Source organism: Hemiscyllium ocellatum, chromosome 14, assembly GCF_020745735.1.
Source record: "Hemiscyllium ocellatum isolate sHemOce1 chromosome 14, sHemOce1.pat.X.cur, whole genome shotgun sequence".
Classification (NCBI taxonomy): Eukaryota; Metazoa; Chordata; class Chondrichthyes; order Orectolobiformes; family Hemiscylliidae; genus Hemiscyllium; species Hemiscyllium ocellatum.
In genome coordinates, this window is record NC_083414.1 from 16,917,396 (window position 1) to 16,934,692 (window position 17,297).

The window sequence follows — 17,297 nt, forward strand, 5'->3', positions numbered from 1 at the left end:
CTCAAATCCTCCAACCCTGGCAACATTCTTGCAAATCTTTTCTGAACCTTTTCAAGTTTCACAACATCTTTCCAATAGGAAGGAGACCAGAATTGCACACAATATTCCAACAGTGGCCTAACCAATGTCCTGTTATTTTCCTTCTCTTTGCTTTCCCTGCTCTCTGTGGCACAATTGACTGAGAGGTTGAGAAGATGTACTTAGGAGGATTGGAGGAAATATTGGAAGGCTTATCTTTTCTGCAGGTCCGAGTTGCGAACCCTACAATGACACAATTGGACAATTTGGAGCAGGTGGCTGTGATGGAATCCGTGGTTTCAAAACTTGTATTTCTGAGACAAGCCCTGATTGAAATGAGAAATAAGGAAGAAAACTTATTGAAATTGGAAGACCAAAACAGGTTGAAACATAAAGAGACAGAACCACTAAATGATAATTCCAATGATGCAGTACAGGCAGCTTGAAAAAAAGGGTGGTTAGATCCAGAAGATAAGAATAGGTAAATACACAGTTGTTGCATCTGTTTCTGTTACTTGATGGAAACATTGGTAGATCCATACCATCCAGGCTACTGTAAGCAGAATGGAATTTCTACAGATGTGTGCTGTATGGTAAAGACTGTGCCCATTGGACTCAGGTTAGTTGTAGGCTGCTTTCAACTGGGGTTCTATTATATCCAAGAAACAAAGGAGCTGAAACCCCTTATGAGAAACATAGAGTTTTGTAAGGTTCTGAGAGTGGGATTAATAGCAAGTATACTGAATAGTATGCCAATTATACCTTGCATTTCATATGTGGATTTATTGTTTATAATGAACTGCAATTTGCATATTTCCCTTATGTTGATTCTGGGTCTGAGTAGAAGTGGTAAACTGAGGTAGTATTTACTTTCCATAACTCTTTTATATGGTTCTTCTTTAGTTTTAATTTGAGGAATCTTATGGCTTTATTCCTTCAATTAACTAAGTGGAATATTGGATATCTATTTTTATTAAAAAATGTTGATTTCAGGCGACAATCAGAATAGCATTTCTTTGGTTTCTTCACAAATTATTTCTATATTTTCCTTGCCATCTCAGTGCCTGTTTTCCTGTAACTAGGAGATGATTGCAATTTTGTTTAGCCACACTGTTATCTATATGATCAATACATCTTCCACTTGGTGTGGGCACACCATGCTATGAACAGACACAAGCCTAAAGTGACCAACTGCAGGACAAATACTCCAGCGGCAAGCAAAACTACAGGAGTACAACTTCGGAGCACATTGTCACTAAGGCTGAGATTATATAGAAATTCAGCAACAGCTCCTTCAATTATTCAATGTTATGTATGCATGTTGAAATTACTGGAAGCTACCTTTCTTAAATAGACATTGTTTAGGTGTAGTTCTCACAATGAATGCCAGCAGATTATTCAGCCAGAAGCACAAACAATTCTCACCTACAACAGCCTAAAAATGAGCATTTTTTAGACAAACTTTTGTGATGTTGTTCTCGGGAGTTGATACCATATATGTGATGATAGGAAATTAAATATTTGCTGGTGAGTTAAATCAAAATCAAAAAATATTTTAAGTAATAACACCTTTAGTGCCATCTCATAACTATCTGATGAGGCAATATTTTTACAAAGATTTCAATTCTTGAAGATGTTGCAGCTGATTGTGGGGAGTGGTGGTGGGGTTACAAAAGAAAGTGAGAAAAGGCATCCAAGAATACTGCTTTTCAGGTGGAGAAATTTGGTATTAACAGGTTGGGAAGAACCTAGGCTGGACTCTTATCATGGGTGCTGAACAGTCTGGCTGAAGTAGAGTTAGATCTCTTTCCTCTCGCAAACTGGTATCCAAATGCCACAGTTAGAAAGTCAATTGCAATTTAATGGAACCATGATGTGGAGGTTCCAGTGTTGGTCTGGGGTAGACAAAGTTAAAAACCACACAACATCAAGTTATAGTTTAACAGTTTTATTTGGAAGTACTAGCTTTCGGAGCACTGCTCCTTCATCAGCTACCTAATGAAGGAGCAGTGCTCTGAAAGCAAGTACTTCCAAACAAACCTGTTGGTCTATAACCTGGTGTTGTGTGATTTTTAATTTTATGGAAAGCCTATGCGGAGGATAGAATGAAAACTCTCTGCTAACAGATACTGGCACTCAGGGCTTAAAGATTTTGATTTTACTTGTGGTGAATTACAGGAATACTACTTCTGGCTCCACAGATATATCCTGCAGCACTGCTGGACTAGCCTTATCCTATCACGGTGGTGATTCCCTTTCCCCTATGAGCACCCACCCAACAGTCTGCCCATGTCCTGGTTGGGCAAAATTCCCAAGACCAAAGATTGGTGAATTTTGATGTCTGTTGTGAATCTGTTGAATACAAGTAAGGATGGGTGTCAAAACCATAGCATCCTTGAAACTGGACAACCTGTAACTCTGTTGCTTGACCAACCACTGATCAACATTCACTTGATAGCTTCAGTTCCCAAATGCAGTTTCCTGGTGGCCCTTTGCAAAGGATACATTGGAAATGCAACAATTGAATGAGCCTATTGAGAAACTCACTCTGGCCTCATGTGAGAAAACCGACCATTTCGCTGCAGTATTTAAGGAGTTCAAGTTGAAGTAGGTTGTATGGGGGAATTCTGAGGGACAGGATTTACATGTATTTAGAAAGGCAAGGACTGATTAGGGATAGTCAACATGGCTTTATGCGTGGGAAATCATGTTTCACTAACCTAGAGTCATAGTTCATAGAACCCTACAGCATGGAAACAGATCCTTCAGCACAACTTGTCCACGCCGACCAGATATCCAAACAAATGGGAATAGATTTATTTAGGATATCTAGTTGGCATGGAAGAGTTGGACCGAAGGGCTTGTTTCTGTGCTGTACAACTCTATGACTATGACTCTACTAAAAAGAAGGAAGAAAGAAATCTGATTTCCCAATCTAAAATATTGATTTTCCCTGACAATGGGGCCCTATCCATCCCCTGTAGCACTGACATGTGAACGTTTCCTTCATGCTTTGCACATCTTCAGAATGCAATTCTCCACGGGCTGTTAATGCAGGACCAGTGGAACTGGGAACATAGAGAACTTCAAAGCTTCTGGGATCAAGCTGCAGATAAGTTCTAGATTCCGGGTCCTTCCTCACACAACGTCCATGTCCATTACATATAACCCTGCTGCACAACAAGGCAGCTGTAGTAGTGTTTAGAACGTATCTTCCAAGTTCCTGGTCAATGTAATTCTTCAGTGCTTCACAGCGCTCCTAATAGAATAAAATAGAATTAAACTCCTAAGAGAGTTTAAAATTCAAATCAGAATATTTTCAAAATTCTGGAAATTATAGTAATTCTAACAAGAGATCTAAGCATCCCATTGAGTTTTATTATTGAGTAACAGATTTAGGTTCTCACACTACAATGAGCAACTTCCAGTGGACTACCTGAGGAAGGTATCAGAAGATGGAGATGGTTCAAACTCACTATGAATAAGTTACTGGTTGGGCTATCATTGAATATTGTCTCCGGTTCTTTTACAGCGGCTTGTCACATATCCACTATAGAATGCGTTTACATGTCTGGGAATGAATACTAACCATTGTACGTGCAAACTCCATATCGCCCCATAAAACTATTCCAGTAGCTCCCATGGCTGCACTTTCTCCAATAGTGTGTACTAAGTCAATCTGGAAAACAGATGGAAAGTGATGCGAGTTACATTCTGGGAACAGCAGAACTCTGGATCGAGCTGAGTTTCAATTCATCAGAAGATCAAAATACTTCTTATATCACTTTATAGAGAAACATACAATAGCACACAAGAACTGCCAAAATGGAGAAGCCCCTTCGTGCTCACAAAAGCTGATGGGCAATGCTCAAAAGCACCTAAGGTTGGTTCTCTTTTCTCTTTGTCCCTTTATTTCTTGTATACAGCTCATATTAGTCTAAAAGTCTCTATACGCGGATGCCCATGTTCTAATGCTCCACATGGTTGGTATCTCAATGCCATCTCACTGAAGTCTGCTCTTTCTAAGTTTTTTTTCCCTTTACCACGGTTTTGTTTCACCCTTTGTCATGTGTGATTATTTATCAGAAAGTGATCAGTGATATCAATCCTGAATATTGCTTTAATATTTGGATAGGTTGAGTAAATGGCCAGAAATATGGCAGATACAACGTATTGCAGTTAAGCTTAAAGTTATTCACTATGGTAGAAAAAACAACGGCAGAATATTTCTTAAGCAGTAAGAAGTTGGGAAGTGCAGATGTCTAAAGAGCCCTGGGTGTCCTTGTTCTGAAGTCACTAAAAATATGTACATGCAGGTGTATCAAGAAATTAGGAAGGCAAATGGTGGATTTTATTGCAATAGCAAGTGAGTCCAGGCATAAAGATTGCTTGCAGTTGCATAGATCCTTGGAAAGACGTCCTGTAGTATTCAGTTAGATTTCGGTTCCATTTACTGAGGATGGATATATTTGCCAGGTCGAAGATAACAGAGATTCATGGGATTAATTCCTGGGATGGTGGGAGTGTTTTATGGGGACAGATTGTGGATATTGATCTGTATTCACGAATGTTTCAAAGAATGAGGAGTGACCACACTGCCACTGACAAAATTCTTGCAACTCGTGACAGGGTGAATGTTGGTAAGATATCTGTCCTGTCTACAGAGTCTAAAACAGTGGTTATAATTTCAGGAAAGGGAGGAGGCAATTTAGGACTGAGGTGTGGAAGAACCTCTTCAAACAGGTGTTAAATCTTTTGAATTCTCTACCTTTAAGGGCTGTATATCTCATTCTCTGAGTATGTTCAAGACAGATGCTAAATTTCTGCAGAATAATGACATCAAGGAAGATCTCCAACAACAGAGGATCTAACCATCACACTTGACATTTGATGACATTACCATCACTGAATTCCCCCCAGTATCAATATCTTAAGTGTCACTATTGACCAGAGACTGACTACTGGATTGGACTGCACTGGCCATATAAATACTAAAATAAAGATAAAAATCCGCAGATGCTAAAAATAAGAAATGCTGACAGTGCTGGAGAAACACAGCAGGTCTGGCAGCATCTGTTGAGATAAAACATAGACGAAGAGTGAATGGGCACAAAACATTAACTTCAATTTTCCCTCTAGTCTAGAAATCTACAGATTTCCAAATTCTTGAAATACCATGGTGGGATTTGAAGACATGCTCCAGAACATTGGCCTGGAGTTTCGATTACTAGGTCTAATGACATTATTACAATGCCACCAGCTCCCTCGTTAGATGACACATCTCTGCTTGGTTCTTCACTTCATCCACCCAAAGCATGAGGAAAGCCCAAATAGAAAGATGGCTTAAACTGAGACTGAAATTCAAGTCTCACAACCCATAATAGCAGCATCATAAATTATATTATTGAAGGCAATTTCAGACATTTGACTTACTTTGGAACAATGTCCTGCTTACCTCAGTTAGGAAGTCAAGTGTTTTTATGTATGAGTATTTGGAGTAAACCAAAACAGGCAGAGCATCATTAGCTGAATCAAGGGCAGCAACACGGAGAGCCTCCTTAATCTTGTAGTGAACAAACTTTTGAGCTTTATTTGAGGATTTTAGCTTCTCAGGGAGGTAGATACTTGGATATAGGCATCGTGATGCCTTCCAGAGCCATGCTAACTCGTTATTTCTAGAGATATCTTCCTTTTTGCAATGGCCTGTGTAATTATTGGCTTCATTTTCTTTAAAGTAATTGTAGCAGTCTGGAAATTTGTAATAGCCCCAGTAACCCTTTGGTCTCAGAGTCTGTCCGAGTTTTAGTGTTTGTTTCATAAAGTCTTGCGCAGCATTTTCAAATTCCTTTTTGGCAATCTGGAGAATCTTACTTTCAGGTAAATGGGGGTATTCATTTCTTACTAGTTCTTCAGATTTTTCCTTGTAGATATGCAGATGGTCCCAGTTACGTTCCCAAACTGGTCGCCACTCTTCCCAATCTATCACTGCAAGCCCATGGAAGTCTTTGTCCAGTACCGTGGAAATGTCATCTGAAGCTACTGTGAGGTGGTCGGACAGACTAGCCTTCTGCACAAGACCACCATTTACTGGGATCCTCTCACTGGTGTAGTATGGGTAAAGTCCTAATTTGTTCTTGTAAAATATGGTGATATTCTTTCCAACAAAGGTCTCATTTTCATTTTCAACAATATCAAAGACACTCAGATCCAAATCAACATCAAATTTTGTTTTACACCCTGCAGTAGGTGTGTTCCAAACCACAATAAATGGCTTATTGTGGAGCATTGGTGAGGCTGATGCTGGCTTAAATTCATTCCCCCAAATGAAGGCTGGATGGGTAGAGAGATAAAATAGGGTATATATGAGTAGTGTGAGACCTGTTAACATTATTATGGCTCTTTCCTCAGCAGCTGGTGAACCTCTCCCAATCAGACCATTCTGTAAGAGAAAAACCAACAATGTTCATTTGGAAATCAAAGAAATTCCACAGTTGATTTGATTTCATAATCAAATGCTCGAGATGTACCAGATAATAGCTAGGCACACAGTGTAGAAGTACTGAAGTTTGATCCCTATCCTGTGCAGAGTTAATTGACTTCAGCCATGACAATACTTGGGCTGCCACATTTGATCTAGCCTATGGTTCAAACTCCCAAAAAGTATTCAGTGACCCTGTACGTTAACAGGACAAAAACCTCTTCAGGTAATAACCTACTGATCAATATCTCACTCTTGAATAAAGAATGGCTACTTCAATTAAGTTCCAAGAAGTGTGTCTACACCAATGAATCTATGTCCAGTAAGATTAATGGGTAGATCTTGATTCTGTGCGATTGTATGAAGCTGTTACAGAAGATGTTCAGATTGTTACTTCCACTTTAGTTTGGAGAGATGATAAAGTGGGCTGCCAACTCACTCCAGTCCAGTTTTATACCATGTTGTGAAATTAAGATTTACCCCAAACACAAATATAATTTTTAAATCATATCACACTGCAGTGTCAGTTATTTTTCTCAGATCACTTATGGAACACCGCAAAAGGTGGATGCATATTAGGCAGATTCTGTATCAGGGCTCATGCCCGAAACGTCGATGCTCCTGCTCCTTGGATGCTGCCTGACCTGCTGCGCTTTTCCAGCAACACATTTTCAGATTCTGTATCAGGGCAAGGTCTCTTGACAAAAGAATTTTCAGATCCTACTACTTAGCTTAACATCTGTTATTGGGAAATTATTAGAGTCTATTATAAAGGATGTAATACGAGAGCATTTATGACTACATAGGATTATAAAACAGAGTCACCACTCTTCTCCCAAACTGTTTCTAACCTAAGGAACCTTCTAAAAATCGTGAAGACCAAATTATTTTCTTTAAGGCTCTTTGAAAGATCAAAAGATTCCCTTTCAAAATATCTCTTTGCATTTTAGATATAAAACGTAAGAGAGATTTGTAAATATTCTTGTCTATTGCTTCTAAAGGAGTACATTCCAAATGTTTTTAGAGTGCAGATTTTATGCATAAAAGTAATAGAATATTAAATAAAATGAGCTGGATTTTATAAGCACGGGAACAGGTTATTTAGCCCAACCACACCATAGCAGGATTCATACTCCACTGAACCATGTTTCCGTATCCACCCCGGTCAGAATAATCCTCTATTTCATTCTACTTCACATGCTCATTTGATCTTCCCTGAAATGCACATACGTTTGCTTTAACCACTTCCTCAGTAGCAACACTACTTTTTTGCAAGTGTGCGTTGAGCAGTTTGTTCCTCATATAATTTCACTGATGACAATCTCACACTGATAGCCTCTAGTTTTCTTTCTACAAGTAGAAACACTCTCTCGGTGTCTACTCTATGACGACGTTCCATCATTTAAAGACCTCAATTTGGTCATTCTCTAGCCTGTTCTTTTGGAAGCATTAGAGACCTAGTCTGTTCATCTTTTTCCTGAAGTTAGTTGGTGTGGTCCTTTTTGATTTTTTCTTTGTCCCTCTTTCAACATGTCTTAGAGTCACAGAGTCATAGAGATGAACAGCACAGAAACAGACCCTTCAGTCCAACTTGTCCATGCCAAAGAGGTATCCTAAATAAACCTATTCCCATTTGTTTAGGACATCTGGTTGGCATGGATGAGTTGACCAAAGTGTCTGGTTCCATGCTGCACATCTCTATGACTCTTAGAGACATTGAGAGAGGGTACAAAGAAAAAAACCCAAAAAGGATTGTACCAGAACTTCAGGAAAAAGATGAACAGACTGGGTTAATCATCTTTAAAATATGGTGACCCAAATGGTACATGCGAGTACTCAAAATACACAGGGACAGTGGGTGGATTGGTTTCCAAGAATCCCAAAATGGTCCAGGAGGATTCATTCACATGAACAATCAGAGAAAACCAGCGGCATGGTAGTTCAGTGGTTAGCACTGCTGCCTCAGAACACCAGGTTCGATTCCCGCCTCGGGTGACTGTCTGTGTGGAGTTTACACATTCTCCCTGTGTCTGTGTGGGTTTCCTCCAGGTGCTCTGGTTTCCACAATCCAAAGATGTGCAGATCAAGTGAATTGGTGATGCTAAATTGCCCATAGTGTTGGGTGCAATAGTTAGGGTAAATGTAGAGGGGTGGGTTACACTTCAGAAGGTTGGTGTGGAGTTGTTGGGCCAAATGGCCTGATTCCACACTGTAAGGAATCTAATCTAACCAGAAGTTGTCCTAATATCTTGGGCAGTTGGATTTATGAAGGGCTGTTCATCTAATCAAAGGTTGTTTTTGTCTCTCATGTTTGCTGCTGATAAGCTCACAGTGAAATTATCATCAGAAAATGATGGAGAAGAGTAGCTTATGAATGCAGTGAGAAGGTTAATGGTAGCATTGGGCAAGACTAGCAGAACCAAGCGACTCTGCAGAAACTAGGACTAGAGCAAGTGGGAATGGACCAGACTGGCGTACAGCAAGTGGCCGAGCAAACTGGGGACCCAAAGCAGAGATAGAGGAGCCAGAAAGTAGCCATGAAAGTGAGGATGGTAGGGCCAGAAGGCAAAGCAAAGGGCTGCAGGGCAAATTGAGTCCTTAAAGGGGGACAGATGGACAGAAAAGTGTGGGAGAGTGAAGCAACAAAGGAACAAGCAGTTTAGAACATTTTAACAAAGGAATTGTGTACTGTATAAACATTACTATTGTGATGAAAACTGTAAAATGGATAATTTAATATGTAAATTTAATTTCATTAAAGTTAACATTTTTGGGTTGATACATCTCAAAGTACTGTGTGTTACTTGAGGTGCAGTGACTGAGTTAGAGACAAGTACACAATCTCTTTGATGTGATCTCGGAAAGCATGTTTATTGTGATAGATCTTGTGTACAGGTACATCAATTATTAAAAGAAAGGTTGCTAACTTATGCTTGTTATCCTATACCAATTTAAATACTGTAACAAAATTAGTGCTTTTTGTGCATTGTCGTTGCTTGAGATCTAACTGAGTAATAATGATTATTGAGAATAATGTTTAATTCTTCTAATTTTGCATCTGCGTGAGTCCAAATATCCCATATGGCGACACAAATATGGAAGGAAATACGAAAATGTGACTGCAACGTCTAATAAAGGACCTAGTGAGAATGAAAAAGGAACCCTCAAAAACTCATCAAAATTCTGGAACTTCCTTCCTAACCGCAATGTTCATTTGCAGCACTTAAAAGAAAGGTTTCTCATTACTTTCCTATGAATTCAGGAATACAATAAATGCTGGGTTTTGCAACAACATTCCCAGCCTATGAAGGAAGTACAAGAAATATGTCCCCAAACTCTGTATCAATTACAGTTATGTTTTACTCTTCATTTATTGGTCCAGATATTGTGATTACATTTAAACAGGTTCAGCTAATAGTAATTCTCTTTAAAATTACCAACATACCTGTTGGTGATTTTTCTGGCCAAGTTTCTAAGCTTGGCCAGTCTCTAATTCATCCATTGAAGGAAACCAGGGAAAACCCCATTCAGCATTGGAGGTGTGCTGCAGACCAAGACATCCCCCTTCATACAACACTTCCTGCAGTGTTTTGGGGGTTAAAGGTCTCAAAGTCAGTTTAAAAGTGACTAAGGAAAGGTAAGTGTGTAATATCAGTGACAAGGTAGGGTGGATGCTAGGGAAGTAAGAGGATTGTGTGCTATGTGGGTAAAAGGGTGGGGTACAAGGTACATGGATGTGTGTTTATAGAGTCATTCTGCATGGAAACAGATCATTTGGTCCTTGCTAACCATAATCCCAAACTAGTCCCAACTACCTGCACTTGGCTCTTATCCCTCCAAACATTTCTTATTCATGTACTTAGCAAAATGTCTTTTAAATGTCGCAACTGTACCTGCATCCACCACTTCCTCTGGCAGTTGTTTCCACACATGAACTACTCTATGTATAAAAAAGTTGGCACTCAATTTTTAAACAATCTTTCTCCTCTTACTTTAAACATATGCCCCCTATGTTTGAAATGCCACCACTAGGAAATAAACATTTGCCATTCACCTTAATTGTACTCATCATGATTTTAAAAACCTCTGTCAGGTCACCTATCAGTCTCTTGCGTACCAGTGAAAAACATCCCAGCCTATCTTTACAATTCAAACCCTCCATTTCCAGCAACATCACAGTAAATCTTTCCGAACCCTCTCCAATTTAATAATATATATCTGGTAGCAGGGTGGCCAAAACTGTGCACAGTACTCCAGGAGAGGCCTCACCAATGTCCTGTATAACCTGTTGTGGTTCTGTTCGCCGAGCTGGGAACTTGCGTTGCAGACATTTCGTCCCCTGTCTAGGTGACATCCTCAGTGCTTGGGAGCCTCCTGTGAAATGCTTCTGTGATGTTTCCTCCGGCATTTATAGTGGTTTGAATCTTCCCCTTCCGGTTGTCGGTTCCAGCTGTCCAGCTGTCCAGCAGTGGTTGCTTTCGTAGTTCAAACCACTATAAATGCCGGAGGAAACATCACAGAAGTGCTTCACAGGAGGCTCCCAAGCACTGAGGATGTCACCTAGACAGGGGACAAAACGTCTGCAACACAAATTCCCAGCTCAGCGAACAGAACCACAACAACGAGCACCTGTGCTATAAATCTTCTCACAAACTTTGAACTCCTGTATAACCTCAATATGATGTCCCAAAGGTCTGAGCAATGAAGGAAAGCATGCTAAACACTTTCTTAACCAACCTGTCTATAGGTAATGGAAATTTCAAACAATTATGTACTTGAACCCCTAGGTCTCTTTGTTCAACAACCCTACCCAGGGCTCTACCATTAATTGTATAAATCCTGCCCCTGATTGTTTTACCCAAATGCATTTCATTGCATTTATACAAATTCAACTCCATGTGCCAATCCTCAGCCCAGTAACCCAATTGATCAAGATCTCTTTGCAATCTTAGATAACCTTCTTCACTGCTGACTATACCACCAATTTTAGTGTCAGTCACAAATGTACGAACCATGCCTCTTAAGTTCTCATTAATATATAAATGACAAACAAAAGCACTAGCCTTTATTTTTTCAAGAAATAGAACTGAAAATATGTGAAGTTATTCTGCATCTGTATTGAACAGTTCTCAGACTATACTTTAGAGAATGTCATGCAATTCGGGTTGCAAAATTATATTAAACATGAAATGGCACTGGAGAAGGTGTATTGAAGATTGAAAAGAATGATGTCCTGACACCCTCACCAAGAACTAAACAACCCCACCCCAGACCCAACTTTGATAGACCCAGCTAGCAATCCCCTCAACATGGTCGTGCCAAAAGAGGGCGGAAATAGAGTATGAGAGTAAGTTTCCAGGGACAGAAGAATTGTATGTAAAGAGATAAAGATCAGTGGAAATTAAGCCAAGGATGGGAGAATTTATAATGGGGAATAAAGAAATGACTGCCAAATTAAATTCATACTTGGCTTCTGTCTTCACAAAGGAGGACATGAATAACATATCATAAATAATGAAGAACACAGGGTTTAGTGAAATAAAGTTAACTGAAGCAAATCTATATTAATAGAGAAATTGTGTTGAAGAAATTGATGGGATTGAAGATTGATAATTCCCCAGGGCCTAATAACCGACATTGCAGATAATTTAACAAAGCAGCTCTAGAAATAGTGGATGCGATGGTGGTCACCTTCACTGATTCTTTAGAGTCTACAACAGTTCCTACAGATTGGAGGTTAACTCGTGACCTCACGATTTAAAAAGGGAGGTAGAGAGGAAACAGAGAACTAAAGACCAACGAGTCTGACATCAGTAGTGAGGAATATGATAAAGTCCATTATCAAGGATTTTACAGCTGAGCACTTAGAAAGCAGTGGTAGAATCAAACACAGTAAGCACGGATCTACAAAAAGAAAATCATGCTCGGCAAATCCACTGGAATTTTTTGAGGACATAACTAGCAGAGTTGATCGGGGGAGCCAGTTGATGGGTTTATTTGGAGTTTCAGAAGGCTTTCGACAAAGTTCCACATAACAGATTAAAGTGTAAAATTAAAATGCATGGGATTGAGGCTAGTGTATTGAAATGGATGGGGAATTGGTTAGCAGATAGGAAAAACAAAGTCTTTTTCCGAATGGCATGTAGTGAGTAGTAGGGTCCCACAAAGATTAGTACTAGGTTCTCAGCTCTTCACAAGATATGCTAATGGTTATGTTAGATGAGGGAACTAAATGCAATATCTCAAAACTTGCAGATAACACAAAGCTGGGTGGAAGGTTGAGCTGTTAGGAGGATGCAGAGATGTTGCAGTGTGATTTGGACAAGCAAGGTGAATGGACAAATGCATGGCATATGTAACATTGTGGATAAATGTGAAGTTATCCACGTTGGTAGTGAAAAGAGGAAGGCAGATTATTACCTGAATAATTGAAATTTGAGATGGGAAATGTTCAATGAGATCTGCATGTCCTTGTGTACCAGTCACAGAAAGCAAGTGTTCAGATCCAGCAAGAAGCAAAGAAGGCAAACTGTATGTTTGCCTTCATAGCAATAGGATTTGAATACAGAAACAAGGATGTCTTGCTGTAAATATATAGGGCATTAGTGAGGTCACACTTAGAACATTAAGTACACTTTTGGTCTCCTTATCTGAGGATCTTCTTGCCACAGAGAGAGTGCAGCAAAGATTTAGCAAATTGATTCCTGGGATGGCCAGACAATGTATGAGGAGAGACTGAGTCAATTAGGATTGTATTCACTGGAGTTTCGAAGAATGATCTCATAGAAACCTGTAAAATTCTAACTGGATTATACAGGTTAGATGTAGGAAGGACGTTTTTCAATGCTGGGGGAGGTTCAGATCCAGAGGTCATGGTTTAAGGAGAAGGGTAAACCTTTTATGACTAAAAGGAGGAGAAATTTCTTCACCCAGAAGATGGTGAGCCTGTGGAATTCACAACCACAGAAAATGATTGAGACGAAAACATTGTGTTTTCAAGAAAGATGTAGATGTAACTCTTGTGGCTAAAGGAATTGAGGGAGATGGCAGGAGGTTGGGATTAGGGTACTGAACTTGATGATCAGCCGTGATTGTAGTGAACAGTACACCAGGCTCAAAGGATCGAATGTCCTATTCCTGCTCCGATTTTCAATTTTCTATGCCTTTTTTTTGAGAGTTTCAGATACAAGGGAATTGCTCATTGGAAGTTTCCATTTCCTGGGCAGTTCTCATGGAGTCTGCCGCAATGAGGATTCTGCATGGCCCTTACAGTCTATACAGCTCCAAAGATCCATTGGAATATCTGGCCAATATTTTGAAGGCCTTTTGGGAGATAAATTATGTGTACTACAGTATCCTTGTCTACCTGCAGAGTAACAAATAATTTACAAAACACAGATAAATATGTGGCAATATATTTTTGTGGGAAGATTATGGAGGTGGGATTACCAACGCATCAATTGCTACAAGTTGCACAGTGTGTTTGCTAGACCATTTATATTAAAAAAAAGGTGGACGCTGGAAATCCACAACAAAAGCAGAAAGTCTTGGAGAAATTCAGTAAGTCGGGCAGCATCTGTCAACAAAAAACACAATTAACATTTCAGGCCCAATGCATCTTCTTCAGAACTGAAAGATCACTTGACAATATTTTGTAACAAAAGAAGCATATTGTCTATTCTGGAGGAAGAGAATTGAAAACTTAGCAGATCATATTAAATGTGCATTGAATTTTGGTTAGACCACAAATAAGAGAACTCTGTGCAATTTTCGTCACTAGATTTTCTAAAGGATATAGAGGCACCAGGGAATGTTAACTGAGAATTTGACCAGAAATATGTGGGTGTACAAATCAGGAAAGAATTGACAGGTGTGGTCTCTTTTCTCTTTAAAAAGCCAGAGTGATCACCCAATGGAAAACTTTATTCAGAGAATTCCCGACACAGTGGCTCAGTGGTTAACACTGCTGCCTCACAGCACCATGGACCCAGGTTTTCTTCCAGCCTTGGGTGACTGTCTGTGGAATTTACACATTTTCCCCAAGTCTGCGTGAGTTTCGTCAGGGTGCTCTGGTTTCCTCCCACCTTCCAAAAATGTGTAGGTCAGATGAATTGGTCATGCTAAATTGCCCATCGTGCTCAGGGATGTGTAGGTTAGGTGCATTAGTCAGGGGAAATGGCGAGTAGTAGGGTAGGGGAATGAGTCTGGATGGGATACTCTTCGGAGGGTTGGTGTGGACTTGATGGGCCTATCCGTCTGTTTCCACATGTTAGGGATTCTATGATTTCCTTGTTGGTAAAGCTTTATAATTAAGATGATTTTTGATACAGCAGATCTAGATAGAATGTTTTCTCTTTGTGGGAGTATAAGATCAACATAAGATTGATCAATATAAGATTGTCACCAAGAAATCCATTAAGGAATTCAGAAGAAACATTTTTATTTAATTAAACAGCAGTAAGAATGTGAAACTTTGTACAACAGGGGAGTAACTGAAGAGAATTTTAAGAATTAGACAAGCATTTAAAGGTTAAGGGAATAGATATTTCTGAAAGTAAATTTAGATGAAGAATGATAGGAATCTCGTGTTCAGCATGAACACTGGAATAGTCTGGTTTGACCAAGTGGCTCATTTTTGTGCGGCATATCCTATGTACTTGCTCATTTATCTCATGAAAGAATTCAACAAAGTTGACAAATTATTCCATTTTTAAGATGCAAACACGACTGAGAATTTTAAATATCTTCAGTTTATTTCCTTATTGTTTTTCAAAATGTATTTTTCAATGCAAATAATATGCATATGGAAATTGTACAAGGTCATTTTAAATAAATATTGTTGTTTACTGTTTGTCAATTTAGGTTTTAACCCAAAAATCTTTATCTGAAATGTACTTCTGTCACATATGCAAGCACCTGACCCAGCAGGGATATATTTAGAGTCGCAGAGTTATAGAGAAGTATATCATGGAACAGACCCTTTAGTCCAACCCATCCATGCCGACCACACATCCTAAATAAATCTAGTCCCATTTGCCAGCATTTGGCCCATGTCCCTCTAAACCTTCCTGTTTATATACTCATCCACATCCCTTTTAAATGTAATTGTACCAGACTCAACCACTTCCTCTGGCAGCTCATTCCATACACGCACCACCTTCTGCATGAAAAGTTACCCCTCAAATCCCTTTTAAACTTTTCCCCTCTCACTTAAACCTATGCTCTTTAGTTTTGGACTCCCCACCCTGGGAAAAGACCTTGTCTGTTAACCCTATCCATGTCCCTCATGATTTTATAGACCTTTATAAGGTCATCTCTCAGCTCTGGCAATCCAGGCAAAATAGCCCTAGCCTATTCAGCCTCTCCCTTCAGCTCAAACCCTCCAGCTCTGGCAACATTCTTGTAAATCTTTTCTGAACCCTTTCAAGTTTCACAACATCCTTGCCAAGAGCTGGGAGACCAGAATTGCACTCAGTATTCCAAAAGTGGCCTATACAATGTCCTGTGCAGCTGCAACATAACCTCCCAACTCCTATAATCAATGCACTGATCAATAAAGACAAGCATACCAAATACAGAGGAACTTTGATTATCTGAAGGACACAAGTGGGAAGTATTTCATTCGGTTAATCAAACTCCGGATAATCAAATGCCGGATAACAGTTTAAGCGAGGATTAGGACTTTGCGAACTTGCCACATAATCCAATATTCGGATAATCAAATGGTAGATAATCGAGTCTCCCTCTGTATCTTCTTCACTATCCTATTTACCTACAACTCCATTTCAAGGAATTATGAACCTGTCCTCCAAAGTCTCTTTGTTTAGCAACACTACCCAGGAGCTCACCATTAAGTGTATAAGTCTTGCCAAGATTTGCCTTTCCCCAATTTAAGCACTAAATGCAATCACTGACTGCATAAAATACAATGCAACAAAAAGCATTGCTGCAACAAGAAATCTTCATTGTGCAAAAGAAGGATGAATTTTAGTGTACTGCAATAAGCCTTCCCTTTATAATTAACAGAGGTTTCATAATATTGCAATAAATGCCACAATTCATTCAAGATTTACAGTTTCACTTCCAAAAGGAAATCTGTATCAAGAAAACACATGAAATTATTTACAAGGGACTGATAAAATGATTTTATATTGAGTAGCAAAAAATATCTGTAAAGATCTCTGACACTCTTGCTCAACCTTACTGCAATCCTGAAGATTATTAAATGCTCATAGTGAGTAAAACTATGTGCTTCTTCTATTCAGTATATGAACTCTAAGACCTTCCATATTTTCACAAATATATTATAAATACTGTTCTCCATTTCTTTTGCAGTTCTCATATGTACGATTAGATTCATCTACAGTGTGGAAACGGGCCCTTCGGCCCAACAAGTCCACACCGACCTTCCAAAGAATCACCCACCCACACCCATTTCCCTCTGAACACTGCACCTAACAGTATGGGCAATTTAGAAGGACAATTCATCTGACTTGCACATCTTTGGACTGTGGGGGGAAACCAGAGCATCCCCATGTAGAATGTGCAAACTCCACACAGACAGTCACCCGAGGCTGGAATCGAACCTGGGACCCTGGTGCTGTGAGGCAGCAGTGCTAACCACTGAGCCACTGTGCCAAATGCTACCTCGTTCAATAGTCTCCTTTCAAACAGCATAGATTTCTAGATAATAACATTCAATATCACTCTATACATATAGCCCACACTTTCATTTCAACATAACCTTTATTTCCAAGTCAACATTTACAGCAAAATACATTATGCAAATTTAATGATCAAT

General features: G+C 39.4%; 1 protein-coding gene across 2 annotated transcripts in view; it reads right to left on the bottom strand.

Annotated features, from left to right (window-relative positions):
• Positions 1-2,043: 2,043 nt before the first annotated feature.
• LOC132822267 (hyaluronidase-1-like) overlaps positions 2,044-17,297 on the bottom strand; it is a 55,838-nt gene continuing 40,584 nt past the window's right edge. For both annotated transcript variants that reach the window (XM_060835415.1, XM_060835416.1), the window contains 3 exons: positions 5,474-6,457; positions 3,608-3,697; positions 2,044-3,277 (listed from right to left, as the gene is read on the bottom strand). In XM_060835415.1, the coding sequence (XP_060691398.1) occupies positions 2,954-3,277; positions 3,608-3,697; positions 5,474-6,457 (1,398 nt within the window). In that variant the 3' untranslated portion in view covers positions 2,044-2,953. The remainder of the gene's footprint in view (positions 3,278-3,607; positions 3,698-5,473; positions 6,458-17,297) is intronic.